Raw genomic sequence first — 24,863 nt, 5'->3', positions numbered from 1 at the left:
TCTAAGGGGAAGAGTTCCGGGGTTCCCGATTCGAGGGAGCCAATAGGGAACCATCGAGCGCGCAAAATCCGGAGGCAACGAATATTCCCAACATTTAGGTACATCGTTGTCCGATCGTCAACAAACATTTCAGTGAAAAGCGGCGGAAGACGCGACGCTAGTACTGGTCACTACGCCACAAGTTTCAGATCTGGAACGTTGTGGCAAATTGATACCGAAATCCGCACTGCCACTTATGCGGATCAGTGCCAAGACTTTAGGATTTTCTCCTGGCACACCATCCAGTCTGGATCACAATGAAATCATCCTCGAAGCGGATCCTCCACGTGGAACATCAGAACTCAGATGGGCACGAAGAACTTACCGTAGTAATTACTAGGGTCGAACAGTCTCTCCGAGACGGACGTTCGGCAATGCCGAAGACTACTTCTGGTCTGCAGTGCTCGTAGGCTCGCTGGCACGGTAGTTTGTAGTCAGTCAGTCACTCAGTCGTCGGACGATCTAACAGAGGTACTTGCGCATGCGCTGTCTGACGATCCGCGCACCTGTGAAAGACTCTCGCCTTGCACTCTCTGGATCACGGAAAGGTGGGGGGACTCGAGTCTATGCCGAAATTCTCCCGCTCGCCGCAGCCAGAGGATGGCAGTCGCCCCAAGACCCTGTAGGGAAGTTCGAAATGATCATATCCAGGATTTCGATTCCGATCGTGGTCATCAAATTGTAGTCTTCTTCTGAGGACTATCGGAAGCTAGTAGAAAATCGAACCGAGACGGATGATAGCTCTCGAATCGGCATCACGACATCCGATCCCGGCTTTCCCGGGAGAATTTTCCCTCCAGCGATTCCCTCGCTGCAGCGTCAAGGAACAATAATGGCGGGAACGTCAAGCATTGCCTCCTCGATTCTGCTGCATCTCTACAACGTCGACATCGTCGAGCGTCGGTAGATGTCCAGGTCCATCGGCCTTACGGACTAGCTGCTGTGCTGGCAGGATGGTTGGTTGGTTGCTAAGTCTGTCGGTCGGTCGACTGGTTGGTTGCTTGCTTGGCTGACTGGCTTGCTAACTGGATAGAGGGCAGCCGGGCAAACAAGCGTCCGTAGACCACATGTGTGACCCAACCTAAAGTCTTTTTTCCAACGGATTTCGACCGATGCACAGCAGATGCCGAAATGGGGCGACGCTGAAAATATAGCAGACTGTGTACTGAAATTAAACGCATCATATATTTCACCGTCAGCGGCACGGACACACTCGGTGCCTATCTCGTACTCTCTCGCGCACTCCCGAGCAGTCGACGACAGAAACAAGCGTGGGCTCGCTTCCCGTGTAGAAGAGCGGTAGCTCTCGAGAGACGTTTCTGGCTCTAATCTGAACTGAGCTGTCGTTTCCGCCGACCTATTGACAGAAGAGACACTCATGGTGGTTGCGGTCGTTTCCGACGACAGCTACACAAATAGAAGCTTCATCGGAGCGAAAAATGTCGCGGCGAAAAAAAATTAGACTCTCAATCTGGCTGATTTGGAAGGTATCGCCCACCAGCCCGACATCCAGAGATTCACCGCAGACCGGTCCCTCGATGAGAGCCGAAAGTCGGGGGAAAAGCTCTCGCAGAAGAAACCACAACGGATATCTCCCTGGAGAAGTGGGGAGCTGTCGGATGAATTCCGGCGACTCATCCCGCTGTCGACGGAGGGAATGCCATGAGGGGATTCCCACGATCACCACCATTCATGATCTGCAGCGAATCAATCACAAGTTTGCTCATTACGTATCCTCCGCTCATAATCATAGGTCATAACTAGGGATGTAAATTTCTCGCGGAAAATTTCCGCCAAATTCGCGGAAATCCGCGGCCTCCATTGAAACTCTATGGGGAGTAGCCGGAAATTTCCGCGAATATTCGCGGAAAAATGGTGGTCCGCGAAAAAACTTCCCTAGTCATAACTCAGGGGAGAAATACTTTCGAGTATCTCGAATCGGTCCCGGCTCCTCTGCCCCCCCTTATGAAGAGTCGTCATTGCAGAGGGATGGGGTGTAGCAGATTTCTCTTCGATCTGTCGAGTTCCTCATCCTAACGGAGTCGATGAATAGGATTGAACGCTCCGAACAGAATCGTGGTAGTCGCGGAAGGGGATTTTTTGGAAAAATATCTCTTGATGCCCCATGCTCGGTGGACGCTAACTGAGCCCATTCTGATCTTCGATCAGCCCACCTAGATGTATGTAATGGTCGGGAGGCGAAGGGGGGGACCGAGTCGCGTCTCTGGATCAGCCCATAATGCCGAGGACGTTATGCATCATCGGATTCTCAATCAATTCGGAGACATTCATGGACATTCAAGGATTGCTGTATCAAATTCTGATTTCCCATTGGACATGCCGGGGGCCCTGGATATAAATTGAAGAGGGATTCGGGCCAAAAAATTCAAGGAATGGTCGTCACGGTCTCAGCTTTCCCAGGGAGATCTATTCGAAAGACTGGCCCTCCGAAACATTGCGCGGTCGATGGGATCATTCCGATCTAGAGAGGTTGAGAGAGTCGCTGATGACGTGAAAGGTAGATTCTTTGCGAGACGCCCCTCCCCCACACATGAGATTCAATTCTGACTCCCTCCAAGAATCAGGAGGATGAAGAGCGAAAGTTTGCAGTCGAGATCGCTGCTGGACGGATGAGTCTATGTAGCATGCCCTCCGGTGAAGGGTCCGGAGCCTTAGGCGTGCTTGAGGTGAGACCTAGTCCGAACCTCGCAGCACCTGATTAGATCGAACGGAGTTCGAGGACAGGAATTCCATTATTCTCTGAAAAACTAAAGAGCTCCAGACTCATATCCCCCGGAGGACCTGCTTGCGAGCCTCGCTATCCACCCTCGGCCTCTTCTCTGTGACAAGGGCTCGGGGGCGGGAATTGAATTTCGAAGAAATGTTCATCGGCTGCAGCGGGCCGGGCGCTCGCAATCGATTCTCACCCGGAGAATCGTCTACGAGCATTCATGACTAATGTCCACTGTCTCCATGCTGACCTCATGGCTCATACTTGGAGACGCTACATGACCGGACAGGTGCTTGTCCGGCCGGATTGTCCGGTTTTCGGCCGAAACAGGGAAGATGTCTGCTTTTACAGGCTTTTTCGCAGCGATTGACCGGTTTCAGAGGTTCAAATCGACATGTGAGGGGAGAAGAGTCCATCAAGCGACGGAATTCGGACCGAACTCTCACCTCGGTAACGCCTGTGATGAGCTAAGCAGGCACATCAAGGAGGCTGAACACCAAACAAAAGTATATAAGGGAACGAGAGTAAGAATTTCCGATTCTGGTGTCCGCTTCTCGCAATATTGTCCGTCCGAACACTGCCCGGTTTTGGCAAAAAAAATGTCCGGTCATATAGCGTCTCTACTCATACTTGATTCATTCTGGCGCATTCGGATAGAGCTTGCCCAGGATGGCCGCTTGGTTTTAAATGTACGAATTCTGAAATTCGATCTTCGTTCCGATTAAATATTAAGTGAAAACTCATTTATTTACATAATGTGATGACGGGCCGAGTATGCGAGAACATGATGCGCGAACAGACTATAATTTCTATACAGGTTCGCCGAGGATATTCGATTTCGAGGGATGAGGATGAATTCACCTGGAATTGCTTTGGCTCGCTGGGTTTTGATTTTTCCATCAACATTCATTCTCCAGGCTCCCGATTCTACACGTTGGCTCCATTCTCACGAGTTCCACGGTGGGTTGTGGCGGGTTTGAGAGTATGAAATCGTCAGGTGGTAGACAGCGCTGATTAGCCGGCCCACTCATCTGAATTCTCCGTCGTCCTGGAATGGAGAGCAGGCTAAGCATTCATCGGAATGGAGAGAGAAATTCCGTCACCGTGTGTATTAGTCATCCGACGTTGTGTCATAGAGTCATCTCGACGGAATCTTCTTGAATTCCAATAATATTCGTGAGTTCCGAGAAAAATCGAAAGGTTTCGCGCACCGTGAACGTGTCCATCTCAGCTGCCTTCTGCATTGCGAATATCAAGCGGCGATCTTCAGCGGCAGACCTATAACCCATTACAGTCAGAACGCAGCCCATTATGACCATGAAACCGGCCATGCCCATCATCAGAGGACCTGTAAGAATCAGAAACGAAACATATAGAACTACTCGATTTTGCTTCCCTCAAATCCGACAAGACGGGTGATTTTTATATTCCAACTCGGAGCGGGGAAGCTATACGACGTCTCCGGGAGGAGTGACGCCTGATATCCCGCTCTCTCGTCATATTCTTCCACATTCGACTTAGGAACGATGACACAAGTGGCATTTGTAAACCAATCTGGACCCTTCCAGGTGGCCCTTGGCTACTCATCTCATGAAGCAGCACGGTAGATCTCGGGTCGGGACCCTTTTCCCGTGATGTTTCCCGTCGCTAATTGAGCTCTACTCACCGATGACGCTGCGCCAATCCGATCCGAGGTATCTGTTGTAATTTTCGTCCGCCGTGGGCGGTCGAACCTCAGTGAATATGAGGGCCGTCATGATTGCACCGGCGATCAAGAGCACAAGCGCCAAAGACACTAAGCACCCTGCGAGCAGAACGATGTATCGAATACTCCCTACACGATTGTGTCGAAACGGAATCCGCGACACCGTGATGCTGTCCGCCGACATGTCGAGCTTCATCGCGCTTGCTGAAATGGACGATATCGAATCAGGCTCCCTGCGGAAGCTTTTTCAGCTGAGAGGTTGCATTGCGCACTTGATTACAGCTGACGGAATCAACATCGGCAATTCACTTCAACAAGGAGGATCTTGAGAGAAAACACCCCGGAAAGAGGAAAAGTTTCCCCGAGGCTCGAGTCGGAAACGGCTCGAGACTGCACATATCAAGTTTCCATAATTGGGTCAGATCTGCTCCTCCTTGCGAGTTCCGCGTGCATGGAGGAAGTCTTGACATACCCAAACTTTCCTTCCCCATGATGCTTAGGGTCGAACAGACACTACAGATCGAATGAGATTTCTTGAAAGATCTTCACTTACGATTTGCTGCTCAAGGAGGTCCCGCGGGAAACGATCGACGCTGAGAAAGAACTCGCGAGATTGGGAACAATGGGAGGCGTTGCCGATACCCGGGAACACTACGGTAAAGGTGAACAAATGTCTTTGGCGCTAGAGAGCCGTAGACGATTCAAGGGTGTAGTATTTCCTACAGCTCTGACTGTTAACGGGAGAGGGATTATGACTCCTGCGCGGCCGCTGCAACGCCATCTCAACGCTTCTTGCGCCGTCGCCGCCCTTTCTTGGGTAGATTCCCGCGACGTCCCGGAATTGACAGCTGGGATCAGCATCAACTTTTCTGTCGGCATGTTAGGAGGAATGGCATGGCCAAAGTTTTCCCCGTCGGTCAATCTTCCCAAATCCTCATCCCGCTCGGTGTCCGTGGATAGCGGAATGCAATCATTATTTCTCGAGGGGACCAGGGTCCCAAGCCATTCACAGAATTCAATTCTGACCCCTCGGGGAATCTGAGAATTCCAGAGCGTCCGGAACTGGATCGGGTTTTCCCGCCGATGCTCGGTGGTTCTACGCCGAGGACTCGATGTAGCGAATAGTACTGCGAGAAGATTTTGACGTTCAGCACTTCCGTGCGATTTCCGCCGCGTTCGTTTGAGCGAATTCGCGCTGACCTGGCAGTGACGGGGCCTCTCGTTCCAAAGTCCACACTCGGTCGAGCAGGTATTATTGTTCGCCGTGATTCACGGACTTATTACTCCCGAAAGAATGCTCGTACTAGAGAGAATGTTGAGTCAAGCAATGATCACTTGAAATTATCGACATCTACCTCAGGCTAAGATGATGACTTCCGTCTTCGAGATGTTTACTGTAAGCGACGTTTTCTTTTTTCATTTTGAGAACCAATTTCGAGTTCCATATATACAGAGGAATCTACAGTAATTCTCTGCGCGTTCGCGGGTAATTTCATGATGGCAGATGCTTTTCGCTCTGGATTTGCGCGCTCATCGCGTCGAAACGCTCTCCATGGAATCACTTCGCTGATCTGGCTGTCGTTGTTGCGGTCTCTGGGGACCGCGTGAGGAATAGTCAGGCTGTAATCAGGAATGGATCAGCTCAGGTCCATGAGGATATCGTGCATTCGAGATCTTTCCTAAGCAACCTAATGGCATTCTGGATCGCTCTCCCACTTTACAAACTCACCTGTCGCTGAGAGTAGACCTGTTGTTGGTAAATAGCCATGTACTCTTTGTCCCGTAGGTGAGATATCCTCCGGAACACCACGCAAATGAGCCCAGTCACGATGAGCACAAGTGACATGATCATTAAAATCGGTCCTTGAATAATTTTTCGGATTTCAGTTCCATTACTGAATCGGATCGACCACTGTTCGTTTCTCAGGGATCTCCCTCAATAGCTTGATATATCGCAATTTCGCAACCTAGATCCGAAGTCCTTTCAGATGAATGGTACTTCTGATTCCGAGCTCAGACGGAGCCGGGAACCATTCTCAGGGGAGAGTCCCCAATCGCACTCGGGTGCGTCACATCGGGCAGCACTCCTAACACCTATCCGATACTACTCACCGATGATCCTCCGGTAGTCTGATCCGAGATAACGGTTATAATTTTCGTCAGCAGTCGGAGGTCTCACTTCGGTGAACACAATTGCGGTCAGGATCGCTCCACTCAAAAGACAAATGAAAGCCAGAACGGCCAGCGTGAATCCCAAGGTCCAGCTCATCCGTCTAGGCAATCCGAGCCGATCATGACGATATGGAATCTCAGAGGTTTCGAGAGCTCCCTCCTGCATCCACTTCATGAGCCTCATCTCTCTGCTGAGCTTGCCTTCACGTCTGTTGGGGAACATTTTCTAAGTAGATTTTCCACGAAGAGGCAATGGATCCGCGAAACCATGAGCTTGTTCACTGTCAGCACTCATTGTCAAACAATGGGATCCCGCCATTCTCACCCAAACAACTTGACGGAAATCATTGGTAGGAGGGCTTAAGCATGAAAGACCAGTTTTGGAGCTTTCTGACTCACATTATGCCTCAGATCTCTCGATGCACCGCACGGAGGACACTCACGTTCGCAGGGACTCGTCTCAGACCGCGTTAGGCGGAAGCCTCGGCGAGTTGTTTAACGCTGCGTTCGTACGATAGAGCAAACTAAGGGAGTCTCCGCTAGGAAAGCACACTTCCAAGTCTGCCTGGTCGTAAACAAGCCATAATGGGGTCCAGTGTTCGCGGGTGTGCTGTGCAGGCTTTATAAAAGTCTTTGCTCCTTGGATAAGTCTTCGCCTAACTTAGGATATCATTATTTGATGACTTTACAGATTAAGAGGAGGGGGGAGTCGTCTAACCGAGATATGTCCAGAACGCTGCGGTCGACATTTCAGTCGCACCGCGCTCACGAGAGTGATCGGAGCTCGAAGCTTAGCATCCCTCCTCTCACCTTGTTCCTCACCATCTAGGCATGGTGAACGGTGAGTCCTCTGCTCCTGCTCTTGATGCGTGTCGCCGAATGGGCGTCCTTGTCATTCGGGTAAAGGATGCCACACGCAAATACGCATCCTATGTAGGATAAGCATGTAGCACCAGGAAAAGGCTTTTCGTTCAAGAAATCCGCGGGGAACCGCGGGACCTTGCCTTACTGAACTCAGGATGCGACATTGCATTCTGAACGACCGCATCATGATTCATCTCCAGAAGCCTCTCCCCCTGACAAGGATCTGCTCTTGAAGGGCGATCTTAGAGAACTCTTCCCTCCACAAGCGACTCCATGAGTCATGCGGCCTGGAAATAAGCTCAGTGGTCGATTGAGCTAGCTCGAGGAAGCTCTCGATCCGAAAGGGTCGATTCAGCAGATGTGTATCAAGCGGCATGCCTTCTCGCGCCGTTTTGGATATCCCATCCGCACAAGTTCGGATGGTACATCAAGTCACTGCTCGTGAACGCCCGCTTAAGCCGCCAACAGTGACAAAGCGTATTGTATGCTGATATAAGATTACTTCAGGCTTGAATCATGAGAAGACTGCACGCAGAGACAATATCATATCATCATCCATCTGATCCATCCATAATTACTAGATACTTTCTTCGCGGATTCCAGAACTTCCGTGGGAAGCGGGGCTGGCTCGGATGAGCTCCGAGTAGAATCTATCCGAAAGACTGACATTTTCTTTCTGCAAGGTCGAAGGAACTCCTGAAAGTGGTCGCAAGGCTCGAAATGGGAATCAGCCTCCAGTATTCGGGGAGGTGGGGTTCATCCCCGCAAGAGAATCCGGCGAGCGTTCGCCGAGAGAAGAGTCGCGCATCAACAGGGAACAAAAGGTTATATCGTAGGAAATGCGACGAATGAGATTGCGGCGAAATAGTCAGGGAAGACTCCTGTGGGGGCTCGGGAATGCTTTCTCGGTCCATTCAAGTCAGGGACTCCGAGTCTTACAATTGACTATTGATCTTTGAACGCGGCCTGTAAGTGCTCTCTCCGGAGTCTCCTCCCACTACATGATGATCGAAGCACTTGGAAAACACTCTCCACAGGGACCGAATGGACTCAATCGAGCGAACAAATATCGACACCGTCGTGAAGCGTCCACGTCTAACGATGATCTTTTCTTCTTACGAGGCCGTGGTTTTCGTGTCATCAATCTTCGTCGCTGAGTCAGCGTGGTGGACCGACGATATTATCTCGAAGACTCCAAATCCTTCGCGCCAGTGGGGCTATTACGATCGCGCTATAAATTTCTACGTGAGTTCCAGTGGAGCTTCGGGGAATATTCTCACGCTTATAGATATCAACTGCGGTTTGAATCGTTCAATCATCGAGAAATATCCAATAACACTGTACCAATCATTGAACAGACACAGTGCCGCAGAGTTCCGCAAGGATCTCGTGACCGAGACCCTGAGGGCTTTCTCTAATAAGTCTGGGACCCCTTTCACCCCATACAGTGGAGCCCGCCTACTGTTCGCTCTCTGTGAGCCGCGCTTAGTCGGTTTCCCATTGTTCGGATCAAATCGAAATTATCCGTCTTTCGAAGAAGTGATCCTCTTCGCTCAGATCGCGCTGTCCCGAGCGCAGTTTTTCGATGTCCGAAGCAAAGCTCTTTTCTACTTCATCAACAATGAGGCGCAGAGATGCGCCCTGCTGCCGAACCTGTTAGGGATCCGCGGGATTAAACTCATGTTCGGAATCCTGAACTGCATCAACCAGCAGCAAATTATTTTCAGCACGCTATCATTGTTCATCCACGAGATCGAAGACACCGGCGTCTTCAGTTCGATCGTCCCGTCAGACATAATGTTCTTCAAAGTTTTTATGCGAGGTTTTTCCCTCATTCCCGGTCTGTCTTTTCTCACTCAGGCTGACATCGAGAAAGCCTTGTTCGAACTCCAAGCCATCGATCTCCTTAAGCCAAGAGAAATCATCGTGGACATAGAGATCAAAGATATCTACGTGTCGCTCATCTCTCAATACGACGTCAACAACGATACGAAAAGCCTGTCTGTTTACTACATATCAGACGCCACGGATCTCGATGCTGTTGCGCCTTTCATGAAGTTCATGCTGCTCGAAACCTCAGCGCTGAGAGCGATTGCAGTCGCGCCCGACGAGAATGTGAGACTGACCGCCATGACATCGCCGATGGAATGGATTTTCGCAGCGCTCATCCTGGGTTTAGCGACGCTGATCAGTCTGATTTTGCGAGTGGTCTCCACCAATGCTCCCTTGAACGTTATCGGATATCTCCTCCTCACGATGGTCGCGGTGGTGGAACTCCCGAAGCGGGGCAAAAATCAAGTGGTCTACGTTCTCACTATCGGACTCTGGATACTTTTTCTTCAGGTACCAGCCCAAACATTCCGCGCCAATCTTCTGCGTGAATTGAGCGGCATCCCGGGTGCGATTGAAGAAGTGGCCGAATGCGCGACTTTCGTCGATCCCAGGGCCCCGGCCGCCAGCGATTCCCGCACCGAACACAGAGCTCTGCTGGTGAAATACTACTACGATGAGCAAGGTCATCAAAGATCAGATAAGGTCAGGTGGGACCTTGTTCTGAACGCCGTGCAGAAGAACAGAGCCCTATGCCAGAAAGGCGATGTCCTGGATCGTCTCCAGGGGAGCACGCTGTCGAGATTCCCATTCTACAGTGTGCCCGTACCGTCGGTAATGCTGAAACGTGTCCTGGTGGAGTTCGAAGAATGGCAAGCTCTAAACAAAGATCAATCCTGTGACTTCATTGTGAAGCCCGATACTCGAGTGAGCGTCGATGAAACTTTCAGGAAATCGATCGGGGTCCTCAAAGAGAACAGCCATAAATTCAATTTGAGTCGGAGTCAGGACCTGCTCTTGGCAAAAGCCGACTATTCGACTTTGCAGCATCTGATCGAGGGCTTCATAACACGAATCATGAAGGATAATAGCTCCAGACTCCTCCCCACTCCGGCGGTAACGAAATCCGTCAGAGTTCAGATAACACTGGGTTTTTGGAAATTAGCGAACCTCTTGGCAACATACGGTTTCAACTATAGTGCCTCCCACACGTCCTTCTCGAAAAGCAAGAGAGAGTATCTGGAAAATCTTCAGTTGTCTGAAACACTCTCTGCTGACGATTGCGCCGCGTGGTACGAGAACCCTCAGGGGGTTCGCCTTCAACGTTGCTATGGGGAAAGTCAATTTAATCTAGACTTGCAATCCAGCCCGACCGTCAGTCTCCGACATCTGCTCGTGGCCTTCCATTTGTTGCTGATCGCCTTACCTCTGTGTTTGTGCGCGTTCATGATTGAGAGCTTGTGCTATGACCTGAGGGATGATTGCATCTTCAACTGTTGACCGAGAGAAGACTCGAATAACCCTATTCTCACTTTGCGAAATTTGCATCTGTACTGTGTCTTTCGGCCGATATGTCAAGCGGGTTCGGTAAGATGGGAGAAAGCAGAGAGCGTCGCTTCCCTCGACGAGCGACCTCAGATATTCGGGCTGAAACGTGGTGACAATTGATTGATTGCTTCTCCTCCCTCGTGACGTTTAATGGCCCGAGACGGCCCCTGGAATGTGTGATGGAATTGCCATCAATGCTTCGGTCAACAATTCGATGCTACCGGTCAACATGCGGGGAGCGAGATACATATGCTCGCAACACCGGAGACATGTCGGGCGACGCAAGAGCCACAGATCCTCGGGCACCAGTCCACCAGCAGAGATTCCGGTCGTACTTGATTCCACGCGCCATGAATGCGTCTAACGCTCTGCCGTCAGCCGATGCAGGGTGCAGACGTCGCCAGGCGGTCGTCGAATCAGTAAATCGATGTTAAATGACCCAGAACGCGTCGAGATACATGTCTTGGAATCAAATCATGTCGGAGCTAGAACCGCGGCCCTGAAATCAGACACCAGGCGGATGGTGAGGATTATGGGAGCATCGATGGTGACTCCCACTCGGAATGCTGCTTTGGCGATTTTTTCGGGATCATCCAGGCGTCCCTTCGAGCGCACCGCGACCGAATGGGTAGCGATGAGTACTTCTGACTTTGAGAACAGATGGCGTCGTCCGCCTAAGCGGCAAAATTAAAAACTTTCCGCTCGACCGACGTCGCATGCAGAGATTATTTTCTCTCCGACGTCTCTGCTGGATCAGGTTATGGATTTACGAGGAAGATGAGGAATTAGGTACTCTCTCCCAGTTTCTTGGGCCTCGCTCTTCGGATCGCTCTTCGGATCCCCCCCCTCCGCGTCTTGCGATGTCGATTGCGGAGGGTTTTCCCCCGGTGGACGCGGTCTCATCTGGAATAAAAAACTTGGAGTTCAGTCACCCTGCCCATCGCGTTTGCGTCGAGCCAATGAGCGAAATACAGAGAATTCTGGAACAGAGATTCACAAAACCATGACTTGCAAATTCTCACACTGTAGCATGATCCTGAACCCTATGGAAGACCCTGTTTGTAGTCCCTAGATCCTGGTCTCCCAAGAAATTGCTACCGCAAAACCGTTCCGATTGATAAAACTTGATTGATGGCAAATCGCAACGAAAAATTCATCCCGATTTGTGGTACTCACTCTCGTATGCTGTGTACTTCTACGAGCTCTCGCAGCGGTAAGTGTTCCAGCGTACTCCGCGCAACGTGAAATTAGGGCTCTGAGCGAGTCCACGAGGACAGCTGATCCTGATTGAGGAGTCCTGAATCCGCCAAGTTTTCCCCGTCGCGGAGCTCTGGGATGGGCTTGAATGAGCTAGCGCCCCTCGCTCGGGACTCTTGATGAAAGTCGATGCGACCCGTCGATAGATGATTCTGCTCTTCGGGAGTAAAAATATTAGCCGGCTGTGGGGATAGGACCCCGCCGGGATTGTAGCTCACGCTAAAGGAGCCCGGATACCGGGATGCGTCTTTGCAAGGGAAGAGCCTGACGTTTCACCTGCTCGACAATCGCGGCATATGGACTATGCGGAACAATTTCGACCGGAACCGACTTCATGCCGGAGTCTGAGACCTAGTTACTTCCATGCCTTCGGAGAGTCGCTTGTCGCGTCGAGAGTATCTGAATGCTTTCGAAGGGAGCATCGCCCGACCAGGATGAGAACTATGAGCGCGACTCGTCGTTCGCCCTCGCCGATGGAGCAAACGGAACTTCCAAAAATGACACGCTCTTTCTCCAGACGAGAGCTCCGTTAGCTGCCGTTGCCGCCCGCTTCATTCCGCATGCGGATAGGTCGCTTCAATCTTCTCAAAACGCGATCGATATTTCCTCGTCTGTAAATATCCTGCTCTCGCGTTCTCTAAGAATCGACTGCCAGTTTTGAAACTCCTGTGTCTGACTTGAGTTCCCTCCCCGGCTACTGGTTAGCTTGCCTACATCTGACGTCTCCAGTCTTCTCTATCCAATCGGGCCATTAAACGAAGGAGCATCATTCTCTTCCGGGACCACGGGAAGAACGTTAGATTCTCAGTCGAATATGGAATTGCAACAATTCTTGAGGATTTCGGTGCCTGGAGACAAAATTGTTATGAGAATCGAACTCCGCGAAGACTCAACGTTGCCGCGCGAGAGACTCCAGATCATGTGCGCTGGAGCGACCACGTTGAATTACTTCGTGGAAAATATCGGAAATGCCAAGGTACAACATAACTCTTCTCCGCAGTGATCCCTCCCGTCATTCTTATCAGAACGCTCGATACACTTTTCAATATTTATCGTTTTGCGTTCCGCATGTCGACAATTCCGAGATTAACCCGGACTGCCTCCCCTCCTGGGAAAATGTAGATGCATCGCTCCATCTCTCTTGTGGATCGTCATAACTACTCAATCTTCATTGTCTTCTGATCTTTCTCTCTCAGGGCCGTGATTTCCATGGGCTTGGTGGTCTTCGACGACGTCGGCGTCTACAGCAGCAGGAATAGGCATTAGATAAAACATAGCAAGCAAGGAATACGGTAAGTCGACTCTTTTTAAGTTCGTAAGTAAGCTGTTTTCAATAACGACAGAAAAACTGGAACTCCATCAGCCCACTCCAGGTCGACATGGTTGGTTCACGGATTACTTTTTCAGAAACTTTGGGTGATACCTACGGCTATCGGAGGAGTCTGCACTCTCGGCCTAGTGATTGTAACGCTCATCGCGGTAAATCTGTGGTGTAAGTAGAGAGAGCCGCTCAGATCTGTTCATATGTATGCAATTTTTTCCTGGGGAAAATCCTTGACGTCGATCTCAGCAAAAAGGCGGTGCACGTCAAACCGGCCGCGGCGTCAACTCGGCCACGGCGTCATTTCGGCCATCTTGCAACTATGATGGAACTGTCTTTGAGCGAACAGGAGCGGAGATTTCTGATTGCGATTCAATGGGTACGAGGGAAACGATCACTGACTGAGCTATTCCTAGATACGGATTGATAGAAAAATGCGAGACGCAACCCTCGACGAAAAAACACGGACCCTTGTGAGCCTCTGCGCGTGTATTCCGCTCCTCCGCGATGTACGGGGTGACTCTTTTTCCCTCCGAATGGCAAAGAGTTTGCGGCAATCCGAGAGGTGCCTGGTCAAGCATCATACCCTCGCAGAGTAGAAGCCCATCATTATATGTGCGCTCTGTATTCTCTGTGAATGAAACTGTGATAAGTACTGATACCTGGAATGCTTTGAACGCTGATTTTGCGATTTTGCTTCATTTACGGATTGTATAGGTTAATCGACCTCTTATTTCAATCGAAGAGTCTTTGTCTGGTACGACGTCCCGCCGATTCGAGCGAAACCGTCGATTCGCATTTTGTCGGACGTAAGGCTTCCGGTTTCGTCGAAGCAGGAGATCTTCACTGTTCCGGCGGATGGGATCCGGAATGCCTCTGTCCAGAAAATTCCGAGTTTCGCCAAAGCAGAGAATAATTAACGACGAGAGACAGCTCGATCGGTAGCTCCGGCGGGACCACCGAAGTCAGAATGAGAGTGCTTTCCGGCATCAACTCTGGTCCCGCGGCCGCTCAGGAGGTGGAGTTTGGAAATATCTGTCTGATCGAGTCCCTCCTCGATGAGAGGTATAGATTCCCCGGTGAGGAGCATCCTTCGACAACGGCCGTGCCACGTATAAGCAGGAGATCGCAAGGTGGCGCGTCTCGAGAAGATTCATGTCGCCTGTTCAACGAACGTGTAGTCCTCTCGAAACTTAGACAGTCAAGAAGAGGAACGCTTTATATCCCCTCAGAATCCATTCAATCATCACAGAGACCACGAACCTCGAACCAAACCGCGCACGGAAGCAAAACCCGCGGCTCACGGGCCACATGCATGCGATAATGCCCTGACTCCGGAGACGGTCTCGAACTTGATTCCGATGCAAACCCAGGACGCTGGCCTTGTGACATTCCATCCAGAATGGAGCGAGACGGAATGAAGAGTTAGAATGGATTACCGAAGACGCCGGCGTTTGGGACGCTTTTCTGCCGAAGAGTGACAGAAATCGCGTATCTGTCCAAGTCGGATTCGAGGCGAAGAACTTCGAAACGTGCCAGTATGCCAGTGTTTCCTCTGGGGCCATGCTCCCCGGAAGGAGGGAAAACGCGAAAGTACTCTATCGATACATTTTATTTACAGACGCTCGCAGCAGCGTGGCTTCAACATAGGGAGCTCTCTCCCTCCTCAAATATACATTATTAAAGTTCACAGCTCATCATCGAGCATGGGAATCCTGACGTTGGTCAAATCACCATCCTCCACTGCTTCCACCAGCGGACCATCCGCCTCCACCGCTTCCACCCGCGGACCATCCGCCTCCACCGCTCCCTCCCGCGGACCATCCGCCACCGCCTCCACCTCCAGACCACCCACCGTGTCCACCGCCGCCGCCTCCGAGCGAGCCATGTTGGATTGACGCGGTTCCGGCCACTCTAGCGACTAGCACCTTAGCCTGACCTCCGCCCCCTCCTCCGGACTTCGAGAGAATCTGACCTCCGCTGTCGATCGTTCTGACCTGGTGGATGGTTTTGATCACGTGAGACGGCCCCGAGACCGTCAGGGATCCCCCACCGCCACCACCTCCGCCGCCTTTGATGATGAGAATTTTCGCCGAGCCACCGCCGCCTCCGTGACCTCCTCCGTATCCTCCACCATAACCACCGCCGCCGCCTCCACCACCGATATCACCGGCTTGAACCGCGACGACTGTGACCAGGGCTAATGTTGCGGCCACGAAGTTTTTCATGGTGCGCCGAGATGTCGTTAACACAGGAACTGATGATGATCTTCTTCGCAATGTACAATGGAGCTGCCGTGGCTGCTTTTTATTCAGCGGCTCGCCGACCCTTTTTTTCTAACGCGCAGGTGCGTCTCACCCCCACCCGCTGCCTCGTTTCGGATGCTGTTGTTCGTTATCGCTGATGGCATGCTTCTGACTACTCCAGGTTTCAGGAATGAACATCGCTCTCCCGATGGAGCTCGATGTGTGGAACTGACCTTTGCAGCATTCGAGGGTCCATTGAATATTTTGGAACCAAGAACTTCCGATTCGTCTGAAATTCTCAGAGATTCCGGGACTCCAAATCTGCGCAATGAGTTTAGATGTCTTGCGAAGGCCCCCGGCTTCACAGATGCTTCTACTTCTGACGGCTGTGGCGTAGCAGCCCCTTGAAGTTAAACGTCTCCGGAACGAATATCCTCGGCACTCGAGGCTGCGAAGTCGAAAAAATTCGGGGGGCGGAAGAGCAACGGAACTCTTGCTTCAGAGGATCTCGCTCGAGGTCCAGCCGAAGAATGTTGCATCCGTTAGCGGTTCGCTACCCTCTGAGCCTGGCGTTGATCACGAACCGTATCGGGAATTTCATGACTGCATAACCTCAACATGGTCATCAACTCCGAATGTCGGTGCCGTGACCATCTCCCCGACTCATCCTCGAAGTCCCACACCGAGTCCAAGTCGGCGATTTTTCTCCTGTGCAGGGGGCTTCTATGGGAACTCCTCGGGCGTCACGTCTGGATCTATGTGACAGAGTCTTCTGAGCCGCATTTCTCACTGCACGATCGGATCCGATCAACCGGATCATGCTCTCCCAACATATGAATTAGAACAACAATAAAATTACGTGTTCTCTATGGTATATTCCAGAGATATTTCTTGATGCCCATTCATCATGTGCCTGGATGCGAGACGGGGCATACCCATGATATTAATCAGGTTCCATCCGCTTAAGTTCGAATCATTCGTCACGGCGAGGTTCTTCGGTCAATCACCGGGGGCGTATTCACAGTTCACACACATTCCCCATCAGGCCCAAATGAAGAGGTCCCCCTTGAGCGAACAGCTATCCGGTCGAAAGCGCTAATCACTCCCGGCAGCCGTCGCATGCTTTCTCGAGTCGTTCGAGAGGCCTCTTAATTTCGTTCATTTGGATTCGGTTACTCAAGTTCCCAATCCTGACACTGTCTCTCAAGGAGTGTCAGGTCCACAGAATCCATCGTCGCCCGGAGCGCGGACATCGGAGACTCCCTCCATGAAAGCACCAAATCTCCCTTGGGTACGAGGCGCACTGGCGGCGAACGAGGAACGAGAGTCTGATCTTCGGAAATCGTTCATGCAGTGAGCATAGCATTCGGATAGTCTCTCTCGAGAACTCCTGCTCCTAATGAATCACTAGACGCTCCAGAGCTCCGGCTTCTGCCGTGTTCGAATTTCTCCTCGGAGGCTAGAACTCCTAGTCATGAAGACGCCGGCGCCATATGCTCTATCTGAGGTTCTGAATATCGCGAGCGTTCCCAAACTCGCCCTCTCCAAGGGTCGACTCGGGCCGCAGCTCATATGCATTGAATCCGTCCCCCCAGTAATCCGGACAAGGCCAGACATCCAGCTATATTCCTATCTAGACACGATTCTCTTCACAGCCCAGTACAATTCGGATGGGATGCAATTCTTCTGGAAGACGCTAGCTCCTTCAGTCGGAATGTTGCGAAAACGGCGCATCGATTTTAGGGAGCGGCGATGAGAAAGAGCCCAGAAGGAGGGGATCTTTCGAACTTCTCGCCGCTCAGAGAATCAGATCAGGGAACGCCATGGAGAACGGGATGTACCTCTCCGATCGCTGACCTCTAACAAATAATTGAGCTCACACGCGTCGGGACCCTGTACATCATTGGTATCGGATGGCAGAAGATTTTCTGATACGATGGCCTGCGGACGGGGCACCGATGAGCAACGAGGAGCCGAAAAGGAATCAAACAACGCTGGAGGCTGGAACGAGGTTCTCTCGTTCCTCATCATAGAATTGACGAGTTTAATGGGAGCGCCGTTTGCCGTGACGACAATGAAAATTATTGAGCTACATCTATTATTCTCTTATACGATTGTTTCAATTGCAAAGACTACAATCACGCAACCTTGTCGCTTACACTGTTGCTACGGTTCTACGCAAGACAGTGGGGGCTTCTCGCGGCGTCGACGTGTTACGTTAATCGAAAAGCATAAACTAAACCAAAGACGTATGGGGATTTACGTTCAATGGCGAGCTCGTTGTTTGACCTCACAGACAGCGACGCTATCGATGGAGGCAACGCCACCATCCGCGAACGGGCGTTGCGATATCTCGACGATGTTTTTAATAGTAACGACAATGCCAGCGATGACGACAACGGTAGTTAGAAGATTTTTGTCTGATATCATCATAATCATCACGAGTTCTCAATCTTTCAACAACGCCCAGAGTCTTCATTCTCCAATCCATTATCGCGGTCGCCCCGTCTACCGAACCTCCCGCTCGTGCTATAATAAATATTGACAAATAGACCACAACAAATGAATCGAGCATGAACGAAAGCCCTCGTGCTATGCGTTCGACTTTTGAGCTCCTTCGCGCAATAGTTACAACGAGCACACACAGTCTACTAATCTATCTATCTACATATATATCGGCCGAAAGATTTGACGGACAATCCAGAGAAATTTACCGCTGACAGAGTCGACACCGTATGGCTCCTTTTCGTATTCCATTCACCGGAATCCGAAACAAGTGTTTATCATCCGTTCGTAAACAAGTAATAAACACCAGAGTAATCCTTGCGAAAATCAGAATGCGGATTCGGGGCAATGCTGAAATGTTTTACGCTGTCACCTGCTTCTTCGATAAGCCACGACACCTACAGAATAACCCAATATTTCCAATCGGGAGATTCCCCAGAAGACATCACAACTCCCCATCATGGAGAATCGCGTGACATTTCGCACCGAGACGATTTTCTCCCGACGCAAAGCTCCCGGGTGATCAGCATGCATAATATCGGTGTGAACACGAGAGATATGACACGCTAAGGCGATTTCTATTATTAGGGCGCGGAACTATTATATCATTAATTGTGCCACCATATCAAAGTTCGGAAATGTTTGAATGACTGAGCTGGTCATCGTCTGGACAGATATAGATCAGGGCGATAAACAAAGTCGATCAGCAGCTTCCATTTCGGCAATCAACTGCGACCATCATTGCACCGCCGCGGCGTAGTGGCGATCTGTGACCGCCTGCATCACGCGATGGGCGGTTCGGCGACGGTCACTGGGGACGGTCACAGGATGGCGAACCATGAGTCTACCGGGCTCTCCATCGATGAAGGCCCTACAGCTGGCGGTTGGAATTGTCATCGAACGTGTTGGGGTTACGACCGTTGCGGTTTCATAATTCCACGGTGCCAGAACTGCAAAAATGCACATATTGACGAGTATCCGTAGCGATGGCGAGAGACGGTCGACGGTGTTCAGCGTTCGGTCAACAGGACCCTCCTTGCCTCCGACCCCTTGCCCGGTGAAGTATTTAACGCAAACTGCACGGATCAAGCACAATAATCTTCAGAAAGTGACGGTCAAGCGATGAAGTCGTTTGTAGTGGTGTCGATGCTCGTAGCCGTGACTTCGGCAGGTTTCCTCGGAGGAGGAGGCGGAGGCTACGGTGGCGGAGGCCACGGCGGTGGAGGAGGCGGACACGGTGGAAACAGCGGAGCCGATGAGGACGCGGCCGCCCTCTCAGCGGTCGGTTTGTCTCGCCTGCTCGGCGGGGGAGCCTCTCACGGAAACCTAGCGGGAAGTGGCGGAGGAGCCTCGTACACAATCTCTGGCCCCACACAAGAGATAAAATCCGTCCATAAGATCTCCACCACAAGCGCCGGGGGTCAGATCCTCTCAAGAACCGGAGGAGGTGGTGGAGGGGGTGGAACGAGCAAGGTGATCATCATCAAGGGCGGAGGCGGAGGCGGAGGAGGTCACGGAGGAGGTCAAGGAGGTTGGTCCGGAGGAGGAGGAGGAGGTGGAGGAGGATGGTGATTCGGCGAGTGATCCCGGATTCGCGCTCTAGCTGTTTTTCAATCCACTTTCGGTCACGGCTAAGGAACAACACACACGAGAACTGTATATAGAACTCAAATGTACAAACAATAAAGCTTTTCTTGACTTGACCTACATAATATTTAGCTGTCATTTCATCCTCGTTCAATGCTGATTATAACGAGGACTTTCGTCATTCGAGCTCAAAAGGGGAATTCAGAAATAAAACTTTCTCCATTCTCCGTCGATCCGCTTCGGGTGACCGAGGGGTGTGCACCCACTGCCCCAAAAACCCATTGCCCCAAAAACCCGATGCCCCGAAAAAATGGTCGTTCGATCGTTATCGACTCTCTATATTGAAATTTAATTCATTATGTATGTATGGTGATGATTGCTGGATCTCGGACCCTTAAATTAATGCCCCCAGACAATATCTATCATTTTGTCTCTGCATCTATGAATGGCAGCGAAGCGACATATGAAGCCTGAATTCCTAGGCTCTCTATCAGCCGTCAATATATTTTGAAATCTATAATAATCAAAACGAAGGGAGAGAGAGACGTTATCGTCATACACACCTTTATCGAGAGGATGAAAATCACCTCTCACATTCTCGTCGACGACTAATGAGATTTTATGTACACCATTTACGTTTGTCAGATGATTGCATTCATTCACAAATAACTCCTTCTGCATAGTGTGGTGCTCTCTCCGCTGATTCAGACTTTGACTTGACGCTGTTGGATCTTGTCGGAGATTTCCTCGGTCAGCAGAACGTACTTCTTCTGAATGAGATCGAGGAAGTAAATCGGATCCGATGTCTTTTCGATATCATACGTCTCTTTGACGAGGTCCGTCTTCTTGAGCTTGTAGGTTCCAGTTGCGTCGACTTCTTTGAGCAATCGAACAAACAGGGGCATCGCGTAAGCTGGCAACATTCCCGAGGCGTCCTTGAGCATTTTATTCAAGTCGACTTTCCTCTCCGGATCCAGAATGGCTGCCATTCCAGCTTTACCTTCACATCCGGGAACCTCGACGCCGTAAACGACAACGTCAGAGAGTCCGACCGCCTTCGAAAGGATTCCTTCGACTTCGGAAGTCGAAACGTTCTCCCCTTTCCATCTGAAAGTGTCTCCGGTGCGGTCTTTGAAGTACAGATAGCCGTATTCGTCCTGCATGAGGAGATCACCGGAAGAGAAGGCGATATCGCCTTTGTGGAAAACATCACGATAGAGCTTTTTACTCGTCGCGCCCTGATCGACGTATCCGTCGAACTTGTGAATGCTGGAATTCTGGATGAGACCGACCATTTCTCCAGTTTCCCCAGGCGAAGACGGTATGCAGAGGCCGTGACGGTTCCTCAGCGGCAAGCCGGTGTTTTCGTCGATGCGAATGAGCCTGACCGGATAGATTCGTTCCGACACGCTCGGGATGATCTTTCCGATCGACGGGAGGAAACCTACGGCTCCGACTCTGTTGTCGATGTTGATCAAATTCGAGTTCCCCTCGGTCGATCCATAGAGCTCGCGGATGTCTTTGATTCCGAAACGAGTTTGGAACTCCTCCCAGATTTGCGGTCGGAGACCGTTTCCGAACATCATTCGAATCTTGTGGCCCCGATCGGACTTCTTCTCCGGTTGTGACAACAAGTACCGGCATATTTCACCGATATACTGGGAAACGGTGCATTTGTACTTCGCGCAATCCTCCCAGTATCTGGAGGCGGTGAACTTGGGGGCGACGACTCCAGTTGCGCCGACAATGATGAGTTGACCGGCACCGAGGATGCCTCCGGCAGCGTGGTACAGCGGAAGACTGAGATACATGACGTCATCGTTGTAGACGGGCATCATTTTCGTGATTCCGACCGTCATGAAAATGAATCGGAGGTGCTTGATAATTGCCGCTTTGGGTAGTCCTGTGGTTCCAGAGGTATAGATGTAGACTAGCTTATCGTTTATGCTGCCCCGGAACGACGGGGCTTTGTTCTGAGCGCTCTCGATCAATGGCTGCACCATGGTCACTTCGACCGAGCCAAAATCGCCTTTTTCGCCGTAGCACAGCATCTGGATGTTTGGGTTCTTAGCTCGGAGATTGTCTTCGGTGTCGAGAACGTTCTTAGCCATGATCGTGCTGAAAATCACGGCCTTCGCGTTGACCACGTTGATGCAATGGGCCAGAGGGACCGATTTCAGATTGTGGTTGATAAGAGCAGTGACGACCCCGATTTTGCTCAGGCCCAGCCACAGCATCAGGTACTCTGGTCGGTTCTCCATGTATAGCGCCACATCGTCGCCGGCGCGGAATCCGAGCTTCAGGAAAGTCATCGCTACCTTATTGGAGAATTCATCCACTTGACGGAAGGTCCACTCTCGGTTCTCGCCGACCAACATCACTTTGTCCGGATGGCGGTTGCAGGTCCTCTTGAAAACCATCGGCACGGTCGAGTTGCTCCGGGCGTACCCCCACAGACCGTTGATGGCCCAATGAGCACGGAAAAACCTGAGAGCCGCGGTGCAATCTCGTTTGGATGTCTTGGCGATAATCCGCAGTTTCTTGTAGCCTCCCAGCAGCGTGTACACAATGAACGATGACAACAGGCCCAGCCATGTCGAATGAAGGATTCCGATGACACTCAATGTCAGGAACCCCAGAAGGGACCTCCGGGACGTGTTTTCCAGGAGGGCTGACATTGTTCACGACAAGCGCGCGACCGACTGTCGGCAAACTGTCGGAGAACGGCCGGTCCACATGCGTTGTTATATCTTTTCCATTTCCACTGACGGTTCAAAGGCTGTATCTTTTGTCTCTCCATGCCAAGTCGAGCTCAAGTGAATCACTCACTCACCTACTGACGATCATCGGCGCAGCGAGTGCTGCCCGACTAATCATGCGATACGTTGATACAAACTGAAACTCGGCTACTCAAAGCTCAGAAAGGTTTCGATGGAACGGTCGAAACCTGCTTCTAGGGCAGAGAATCTTCCAAAGAGCTGGCGACGAGAGCTCATTCTTCGATTCCTAATTACGGATTGAGACCGCGGAATGGCTTGATATTGGACGATTTCCATGGTTGGAAGGCTGCACCGACTATCGCGCCTCTTCTCTCCGAACATTGATTTCCAGGAGAGGCTGATCTCGGTTCCCCGAAGCGGCGGTGACGTCACGACAAGATTTCGACTAATTCGGACTCACCGTATTCGGGCCGCAGCATAACGCGAGGAGGCTCGCTTCTAAAGAAAAGAGTCTCAACGATCGAAGATCATCGCTTGGAGACCACCCCAACTTAGCCAAAAATCGCGCAGAGCAAGCGGGGAACTCGCTCCTGGCTTTCTCATTCTCGGGGCAGGATCCCTGGTCAGCGACACCAGCACCGGATATTCGAGCATGATCGACCAGGAATCAGGACAGGCTACTTCCTTGTGTACTCGTTCAATCCTGCGGGTGCTCGCTCCATTTCAATCGTCGCAAGGTTGATTTCGGACTCCCAAGTTACCCATACAATCATATGTAGAGCAGAGTCTGGCTCACGATGGAAAGATTTTCCCGTACGTTTGTCCGGCTCCGGGTCGATCTTCAAAGACTGGGAAGTTATCCCTCTTTTCCGGCGATTTCTGATTATAAGATATCAGCCGGAGCTCGGCGATTCCGGCTCCAGAATTTCCTGAATCTGAGAGGCTTCTCGGCGGTAACTTTCACAACAATATATTTTTATACAGGCAGCATGTAGACAGAGTTTCCCTCATGCATCAAAATAGCAAGCCCCCCGGACTACGAAAACAGCTCTATGACTTATGCTATGGCTCTGAGTTAGAACTGAGGAGTTTTCGAGAGAAGTCTCGTCTTCAGCCCCCCGGCGTGACTTCGTTTGGCACTCCCTCGACCCTATCATCGAATGCGGGGAACGGCGTCCGATACACGATTTCGCAAGCGGTGTTGGCTCCTCCTCGCTGCAAACAAGGGAAATATCCGATCCCGAGTATCTGAGACAAAGAGCGTTCCGACTTCGGGGACCTCGAAAGGTTCCGTGACGGACACTTCCGTCAGTAAGGTGACGTGGGTTTGTCAGGAGAGCTCAAACTCTTCTGATCTTCTTAGGTCGCGGCTGACCGATCATCTGAGTCAGGCGAGTAGAGATCGAGGAAACTCACTGAGCTTCGGCCTTAATCTCTCTGGAATGGTAAATCTACCTGTCGGGGAGAAGCAGAACTAGAGCTCCGAGCTCTAGTTCGACGTCCTTCAAGAAGTCTTCGATAGAAATATCTCCGGGACGCAGCTCCCTACAGAACGCAAGGGTATTCCGTCAGCTCTCCAGCGTGTTTCAATCGCTTTCCATTCAATGCCACGCCGCTGGCCCGTCATCGGTGAGCTTTCGGTTCCGACGTATCGCGAATTTCCGGTCCCGAGCCAGTCTCTACTTGTCGCTGTCGCGACCAAGCTCGCGAAGGAATGCTTCTCCGAGGGAGCATTTTCCGTATGAGCTGACTTACCTTGAAACCTTGATCCCACTGATTGGGAGATATCCTCGCATCTGGGAAATACTGCACTTCGAGCGGACCCTTCGGGAGCGTATTAAACGTGGTAGGCTATCTTATCTCGGAAGTACTGACAGCCTCGAACGCGCGAGGAGTCCTTTCTCTCGGAATAAACATTGATGGCTTGGTCGAATCATCATGCTCGATGATTCAAGGGATCTTTGAGCATCCGCTTGCTATTGTTCCGCACTTACGACAGCACGCCGGGAGACGCCCGACATGAGCCGCTGGCAAGTAGAAGCGGACACCGATCTCTTCAGTGTGTGTCCTTGCGATATCTAGCGGAATCAGTCTTGGCTCGCTCCCTACTTCTGCAAGATGAGACTGTTTCAGACTGTTTTCTAACAGCGATCGAAATTATTCGAAACGTCGGGATACGAGCCGAAAAATCTGAACTCTCAGCGGGAGGGATCTGAGTCTCGATCAGACTCTCCATCGATAGAATGAACTTGCTCCGAGGACTCGCTCATATACGAATTTTGTAACGAACTCTAAAATACAAAGTCAGGAGCGAGTTTATGCGCCCCACGAACCCCTT

At 51.2% G+C, this 24,863-nt stretch overlaps 4 protein-coding genes and 1 pseudogene across 4 annotated transcripts; 1 reads left to right on the top strand and 4 right to left on the bottom strand.

Moving 5' to 3' along the window:
- Nucleotides 1-3,481: 3,481 nt before the first annotated feature.
- On the bottom strand, nucleotides 3,482-5,040 carry LOC100906380 (uncharacterized). Its single transcript, XM_003748307.2, has 4 exons — nucleotides 4,948-5,040; nucleotides 4,437-4,679; nucleotides 3,982-4,118; nucleotides 3,482-3,818 (listed from the first exon to the last, which is right to left on the bottom strand). The coding sequence occupies exons 1-4, from the start codon at nucleotides 4,964-4,966 to the stop codon at nucleotides 3,798-3,800; spliced, it is 420 nt and encodes a 139-aa protein (XP_003748355.1). The 5' UTR covers nucleotides 4,967-5,040; the 3' UTR covers nucleotides 3,482-3,797.
- An 820-nt stretch (nucleotides 5,041-5,860) lies between these two features.
- On the bottom strand, nucleotides 5,861-7,208 carry LOC100906236 (uncharacterized). Its single transcript, XM_003748306.2, has 4 exons — nucleotides 6,973-7,208; nucleotides 6,588-6,856; nucleotides 6,205-6,338; nucleotides 5,861-6,095 (listed from the first exon to the last, which is right to left on the bottom strand). The coding sequence occupies exons 1-4, from the start codon at nucleotides 6,993-6,995 to the stop codon at nucleotides 6,006-6,008; spliced, it is 516 nt and encodes a 171-aa protein (XP_003748354.2). The 5' UTR covers nucleotides 6,996-7,208; the 3' UTR covers nucleotides 5,861-6,005.
- A 7,989-nt stretch (nucleotides 7,209-15,197) lies between these two features.
- Nucleotides 15,198-15,695, bottom strand: LOC108864917 (acanthoscurrin-1-like). Its single transcript, XM_018641382.1, has one exon. The coding sequence runs from the start codon at nucleotides 15,693-15,695 to the stop codon at nucleotides 15,198-15,200; it is 498 nt and encodes a 165-aa protein (XP_018496898.1).
- A 3,622-nt stretch (nucleotides 15,696-19,317) lies between these two features.
- Nucleotides 19,318-19,790, top strand: LOC100907337 (ctenidin-1). The gene has a single exon (XM_003748398.2). It carries the CDS (start codon nucleotides 19,341-19,343, stop codon nucleotides 19,788-19,790), a length of 450 nt encoding a protein of 149 aa, XP_003748446.1. The 5' UTR covers nucleotides 19,318-19,340.
- A 557-nt stretch (nucleotides 19,791-20,347) lies between these two features.
- On the bottom strand, nucleotides 20,348-22,517 carry LOC100906090 (long-chain fatty acid transport protein 1 pseudogene; annotated as a pseudogene).
- Nucleotides 22,518-24,863: the final 2,346 nt, after the last annotated feature.

The sequence above is a fragment of the Galendromus occidentalis genome, unplaced genomic scaffold (genome assembly GCF_000255335.2).
Source record: "Galendromus occidentalis unplaced genomic scaffold, Mocc_1.1 scf7180000077530, whole genome shotgun sequence".
Taxonomy (NCBI): domain Eukaryota; kingdom Metazoa; phylum Arthropoda; class Arachnida; order Mesostigmata; family Phytoseiidae; genus Galendromus; species Galendromus occidentalis.
Note: the sequence above shows the minus strand (reverse complement) of the source record. Positions and strands in the feature narration are given on the sequence as shown.